Raw genomic sequence first — 7,474 nt, 5'->3', positions numbered from 1 at the left:
TATATGTTCCATTCTATATGCATCCGAAGAAGTGGGCTGTAGTCCACGAAAGCTTATGCTCTAATAAATTTGTTAGTCTCTAAGGTGCCACAAGTACTCCTGTTCTTCTTTTTGCGGATACAGACTAACACGGCTGTTACTCTGAAACTAGACTCTCCTTAGTCATTCATTTTTAAATAACATTCATTTACTGTTACACAATGAACAGTTGGCAGCAGGTGATACAGGGTTCGAAAATCACCTATGCAGGAAAAAAACATTTAGTGGGCAAGAAACTCCATGAAATATAAACCCTTAAATCAGTGGTTCTCAACCTTTTTTCATTTTTGGTTCCTAAAAATTTTTAAATGGAATTATGGACCCCTTTGGAAATCTTAGACTTAGTCTGCTGACCCCCAGGAGATTGTAGACCACAGGTTGAAAACCACTATTCTATGGTAACAACAGCCTTTTGTGGACCCCCTCCATGGACCACAGGTTGAAAAACACTGCCCTAAATCTCAGGTTGTCCTGAACATTCATAGTCAGCGCTGATCTCTTGGGTTTTGTATCTCCCCTGACAGCAAAGTTCCTATATTGTCCACTCTGGCTACTGCTCCCTTCAGAGGAGTTTCAAAGTGCTGAACGGCAACCCTAGTATAATAATGTTGAGTGTGTTAGCATAGACATATGCTAAACAGTCCCATGGGGCTCTGGGGAGGATCAGGATGGGGAGAACAGCCCAGTACAATAGTGCCTCTGTGAACTGGTTTCCTTGGATTAGGGAAGAGAAGTCAATGCTGGGGGTAGCCTGCACTTCTATGTCACCACCATTCTGTGCCAGGCAGCCCAGATACACCTGACTGTGCCCCTCTCTAATTGCACCAATAGTGAGAGTACCCAGTTGTATCATGTCTTCTTTCTAAAATGTTAGATTAACAGAAGAGTCACCCTAGCTTTGGACAGAGGCTAACTAAAGTCCACTTTCATATAATTTCCTTAGCTTGCAACACCTATCTACAGGGCCGGCTCCAGGCACCAGCTTAACAAGCAGGTGCTTGGGGCAGCCAAGGGAGAGGGGCGGCACCTGCAGCAATTCAGGGGGCGGCAGGTCCCTCACTCCTTCTAGGAGCGAAGGACCTTCCACTGAACTGCCGCCGCCAATCGCGGCTTCTTCTTTTTTTTTTTTTTTTTTTGCTTGGGGCAGCAGAAATGCTGGAGCCAGCCCTGCCTATCTAGCACAGTAGAAGATAGTTAATGACGCAATAATAAATTATTTAGATAATGGCATAGAGAGTACACTTATAAAATTTGTGGACCATACCAACTGGGAAGAGTTGGAAGAGTTTTGGAGGACAGGATTAGAATTCAAAATTATCTTGACAAAATGTCAAAATGGTCTGAAATACATAGGATGAAATGTAATAAGGACAAATGCAAAGAACTACACTTAGGAAGGAATAATCAGCTGCACAAATACAAACTGGGAAATGACTGTCTAGGAAGGAGTACTGCAGAAAGTGATATGGGGGTTGTAGAGGATCACAAATTAAAGATGAGTCAGCAGTGTAATACTGTTTCAAAACAACAAATGTCTTTCTGTGATGTATTAGTAGGGGTGTTGTAAGCAAGACATGAGAAGTAATTATTCCACTCTACTCAGCATTGATAAGCCTCAACTGGCGTACTGTGTCCTTTGGGAAAGATGTGGACAAATTTGAGAAAGTCCAAAGGAGAGCAACAAACACAGGTTAAAGGCCTAGAAAACATGACCTACAAGGAAAGATTGAAAAAACTGGGTTTGTTTAGTCTGAAGAAGAGAAGACCAAGAGGGGACATGATAACAATCTTCAAGTACATAAAAGGATGTTATCAAGAGGAGTGTGATAAATTGTTCTCCTTATCCACTGAAAACAGAAAGTAATGGGCATAAATTGTAGCAGGGAGATTTAGGTTAGATAGCAGGAAAAACTACCTAACTATAAGGCTCATTAAGCACAGGAACAAATTATCTAGGAAGGTTGTAGGAATCTCTGTCATTGGAGGTTTTTAAGAGCAGGTTAGACAAACTCTTGTCAGCGATGGTCCCTAATACTTAGTCCTTCCTCAGTGCAGGGGACTGGACTAGATGACCTATCAAGGTCCCTTCCAGTCCTACATTCATATTACAGTTACTCCCACAGTGTCTTAAATAAAGGGGATTTTATTCTTAAATAATAATATCTAAAAATATTAATTCATTTTATAATCATTCCAGTGCTTGCAAACCCTTTTAGATAATATTATATGCAAACTACCTCTTACAGTAAAGTCTAATTAATATCAATTCTCCTTACCATATTTGTTGCACATGTTGTCAAAAATTAGATAGGAAAGCAAGGAAAGTCCTGTATCTGCCTAAAGATACAAACAAGTGACATAGTGTAATGGTATATAGTGCTTTCTCTGACATCTGCCAGCTCCTCCCCACCTTTCAGATTAGGGAGGGGAACACTACATTTCTCCCCACCAACTGTAAGCCCCAGCAGAGGGAAACAGTCTGAGGCTGTTATTAATGCAACTGAGCATATTCACTGTTCCTCCCCTAATGATCAGTTGCTTAGGCAGGGAGGAGGCAGCTGCAGTTGTAGCTTCCTGTAACCGGGGGCCTCTCTATCCATCTGCGGAGCCATCAGTAGGCTACCCTCTGGAGCCACGGGCCCCTTCCTCTGAGTCACTAATTTGTGGGTTTTGCTTAGAATAACTTCATGGCCTCATAAACTACTTTGATGAAGTGTAGTGTATACATTTTTCTCCAAAAATGGCATCTAAATTTATGTGAACTGGTTTATAGCTGTTATTACCCGGGTGGTAGGAAAATTGCACACAGTTTTAGCCATATCCACGTTGTAATGAAAAATTACAGATTCATTGGAAAATTATCTGATTCTTTTTGCAAGAAGTTTATACTATAAAATAAACTAATGTATTCTCAAGTGAAAACCGCTTTAATAGATTCAGAGATTATAAAGCCATCAGCTACTGTGACCTCTTATATAACACAATCTTGTTTCTAACATCTTGATTTTGATTTTTTTTAAACTTGACTTTCAAATAGCCAAGGAATTTTGGTTTGAAAATTTGCTGCAGACCTACAATCACTGCAGAAGAGTCATATTATTCATAAATACTGGAAGTTGCTATTTTAGTTATATTACCTTTATTATTACAGGAGGATGCATAGCTCAGTGGTTTGTGCATTGGCCTCCTAACCCTAAGGTTGTGAGTTCAATCCTTAAGGGGGCCATTCAGGGATCTAGGGCAAAAATCTGTCAGGGACAGTGCTTAGTCCTGCTGTGGAGGCAGGGGACTGAACTCAATGACCTTTCAAGGTCCCTTCCAGTTCTATGAAATAGTATGTCTCCATATAAAAATTATTTTATATTAAATTATATTTACTTTTTATCAAAATTGTACATAGTTTATTAATTAACTTGCATCATACTCATTTTTGTAACCCATTCTAACAAAGTGTGGATCTTTGTCCCCCTCCAGTGGCTGATTCATATAAGAGGATAAGAGTCTACTACAGCTATCACCTAAGAAATTGCTGCTTTTATATGGAGTAATAGAGGCTTTGCTTTTAGTTCTGCAGATCCAAGGTTCAAACCCTGTAGACAGCCTAAGTGACATAGTTTATAATTTCATATTATATAATATATAATCATACACATTTAAACCACAGGGTTTTTTTAAAAAAAAGGGGAAATTCAACTTAAATAAAATTTGCATTTCATGAGTTTTAGGCAAAACTATAAAGGAAAAGGAAATTATTATCTGAGCTTTTAAATATAAATTTCAATCCTTCTAAATAAATAAATAAATAAAGATTTCTTTAAGATCCCAAATCATTAAGTGAGGCTTTGGTCTTGTGCTGGCACTCTGCCCAAGGGTAAATTTCACCTTAATACAATATTTGACTGAATCATAGATTTTAAAATTACAACTAAAATTATTTATAATCATTTTCCTCCCTCCCCTGCTGTGCCTTCCAAGAACCTCAGGATTATGTGTGATGTCACTGATAGCCGTAGCCAGGAGTATAAGAAATTCAGATTTTGGACTGTTCTGTTCAGCCAAAAGCAATATCCAGAGCTGCTCTCCCATAAGTACCACCACAAGTCTGACTGACCATGCAACTATAGAGGCTCTTCACTACTCCAGGGGAGAATATCTCCCTCAGAAGCGGCAGCATAATGCTAAACTGAGAGCCCAAACCTGACTCCGGTCTGATTACCGTATGGCAACTGAGCTCATGGGAATCACACCAGAGATATACTGAACATGCTCAATACTTTCTCTGATATTCCAGGGTGGAGGAAGTGAGTTGTTCATGGGAAAGACATTGTAAAGGGGCTCTGGGGCCTAAAGATCATGTCTCTTTTCCTGGCACTTCAATTCCAGAGTTCAACCATGGTTTTAAAAAAAGATCTAACAAGCCCAAATTTGCCTCCTAGACTGAAGTTCCCCCCAACTCACATACTGCTGAGCACTGAGGAAGCTCACACTGATGATGGGGAGAGGGGTGGTTGAGTGTTCTCATACTCCACTTATGGGGTAGAACCTGTGCAACAACAGTGTTGCACTCCACCCTCTCTGGAAAATTGGAGCAGGAAACCCTCACTTCCACCAGCCACCCACAGAGAGTAAACGCCATCCTTATGCACCAAGCAGTTAACTGGCTTTTTTACTGGTAGTTTTGGGCTCCTTGGCCCAGCTCCCCAGGTCTCCTTGGCCTAGCTGGGATTCAGGAAAAGGACTTGGATAGCAAGTGGCAGTTATATAACTAGTTTCCTACAAGCAACTGCAAAATTCCCTGTAGCAGAGGATAGTGTGTGTGCTGAGAGGTTGATTTTGGTTGAAAAGTGTTGTCAGATGTCAATGGTGTTATCTATAGCTATCGGAGAAATACAGAAACCTGAAACAGTTGTAAGGCCAGATTTTCAAAAATGGACTCTTCTTCTGGATGCAAAATAATTTAGGGAATTTAGGTATTTAAGCAGCTGATTTCACCTATAAACTCTGACTTTTGGGTATCTAAAAAACTTGCATTGTACCTGAAAGTTGTCATTTAAGAAATTAAACAGTTCCATAGAACTGAAGACATAAATTTGGAAAGGACGGTGACATAAGTACTTTGTGTTTGTCACTGCTGGATAACTTGATTCAAATAAAAAATTAGATTATCAAGACAAAGAGGTATGCAGGTCTTAATCAATCTTTCTCCCCTTCTACTAGAGCCAGATTCTGAAACGCTCACTCACTGAATAGCATCTATCTGAAAGTGTTACTCCATTGATTACAATGGAGTAATTTACAGAATAAGAGGATACTCAGTAGGAGCACAAGTAACAGAATCTGACCCTTCATGATTTGGGAACCCCACGTTTATTTCTTGAAAAAACAGGGTCATTCTCTCACCTTTATCTCTGCTTCATTGTGCCACAGTTTTTCAAGATCCCTATGTGAAGAGCTACTAAGGCAAAGAAGCGTTGTTGGGGGATCTCTGAACCACGTAGACTGCAACAATAAAGGACAAGGAAGCAAAATCGATATTATCACTTTAAATTTCCTTTCTTATGAGGTGTTGTCAGCAAATTTTAATGTTACATTAGCATAGTCCTTATCTAATTAGTTTCCATTACTGCTGAGAACCTGCCTTCTCTGCTCCTCTCAGTGGGAGGCAGACAGAAATACTTTGGTTATAAAAAACAGGTTTTAGAGGGGCTACGTGATGAATTCTGTGCCCCCTGCAATATCCTGTTGATCCTTTCCCCTGTGCAAAAGGATTTTTTTGTGTGTGCGTGATCAAGTTATTTAATATGGGTGAAATGGAAAGCTAGCATTTTCCTGATATTTTAATAGATTTAAAATGTATATAATCTGTATGATATTCAATACCATTATATTAAATGTGATGTTATACTCTTTGTTTTAAAAGCTGCAAAATCCAAATTCTTACTGTGGAGTGACGGGTTCCACAGTCTTTGAAGTCCAGGGGAGATGGCAGGTGCAGAATTTGGATCTGGAGCTGGCCACCGTTATAATGATTCACATATCGTTGATAAATTATCACAATGCTTATCCAATGAAGTGTGTCAAAACGTGTAACAAAATTGTATAATAGATGTCTTCTCTATGGTATATTTCTATATGCAATCCAGAAATGCTGAAACTTAAAATACAAAAGTATTTCCTTTACATGTTAGGCATTATCAAAGGAGTCCTAGTCCAAGAAAAAACGAGTCCTAGAACAGAAAGAGAAAAAAGTTTGGGATAGAGAAAAGAATATGTTCAAAAAAGGCAAGGAAGTGCTTTTACTTAGGCTTAAATACTTTAACAAGGTTATTGGTGTAAATGAGGAGAGTTATTGTGCTGCATTACTGTTGCATTTAGCCTTGGAAGTATAAGTGTATCTCTGCTGTCCCAGGTACGGCCACCCACTTAACACTTTATGATACACTTTTAGGCATGAACTTCTGGAAGAAGCTCGGAGAAAGGGATTGCCTTTTGCACAGTGGGACGGGCCTACAGTGGTTGCGTGGCTGGAGGTAAGTGTTCAGAGGAGAACTTGGAAACATGGATCTTATTCACAGAACTTCTGTATTTATATTACCCTCCCAAACTCTGAGAGACAGTATTTGGAAAGAAAGTTTGAATGTTTCCTTTTCTTATTTTCTATTAGCTGTAGTATCACTGCCAGCTGCAGGTGGATAAAGGATGAGGGGCTGAGACAGAAACTGCCGAGAGGGAGATAGAGGCAGGTTGGATGGAATGGGGGCAAAAAAAAAAGATTTATTACCTCTGAAGAATGCTACCCTAGAAAAACTGCAATTGAACACTGGGTTCCTGAGTCTCAATATTCCTCTGTCAGTAAATGTCTAGGAAACCCACTGTCAGAGTGTGTCTGTCTCTCTTATTTCCCCGAGTGGCAAATATGTGTAGAGGATCTTATCCTCACAAACAGTATGTAGTCATATAATTTAAAGACTTTTCATAACACATAAGTACAAGGCGGGCAAATTAAGGCAAACTTAATACTGGCATTTGCTAAATTTTCATTGCTTGACTGTCATCTTAGTATCCTTTAAACGTAGTTATTTGGTGTGTAATATATATGTGTATAGCTTGGATAAATCTTAAGAGCTGTGAGCTTCCTAAACTAATGCTGATAAAGTGTCTCAATCTTGATCTGCATCCTCCTTGCTTGGAACAATGGGTATACACTTTCCGAGACACTATTTGTGTCACACTAAGTGGTTGTTTCTGATGTAGATAAGTGTCTGCTATAGAGCTGATTAAGACCTGCACACTCCTTTTTACCCTTTAACTTTGAATCAAGTTCTACAGAAGTAAAGAACTCAAACTTAGGCCACTCTCCTTTCCAAATTGCTGTCTTCTGTTCTAAGGAGCTGTTTAAGTGCAAACTAAGTGGAGTGTTTGGCTTGGAGAGCGT

At 39.4% G+C, this 7,474-nt stretch overlaps 1 protein-coding gene across 7 annotated transcripts in view; it reads left to right on the top strand.

The window, feature by feature from the left end:
* Positions 1–7,474, top strand: part of PPFIA2 (PTPRF interacting protein alpha 2) — a 634,690-nt gene that overhangs the window by 588,644 nt on the left and 38,572 nt on the right. For all 7 annotated transcript variants that reach the window (XM_034772198.1, XM_034772232.1, XM_034772206.1 and 4 more), the window contains one exon: positions 6,488–6,569. In XM_034772198.1, coding sequence (XP_034628089.1) covers positions 6,488–6,569 — 82 coding nt within the window. The remainder of the gene's footprint in view (positions 1–6,487; positions 6,570–7,474) is intronic.

Source organism: Trachemys scripta, chromosome 1 (assembly GCF_013100865.1).
Source record: "Trachemys scripta elegans isolate TJP31775 chromosome 1, CAS_Tse_1.0, whole genome shotgun sequence".
NCBI classification, from domain to species: Eukaryota; Metazoa; Chordata; order Testudines; family Emydidae; genus Trachemys; species Trachemys scripta.
The sequence above is the reverse complement of the archived record's forward strand: the minus strand, read 5'-3'. Positions and strand labels throughout refer to the sequence as shown.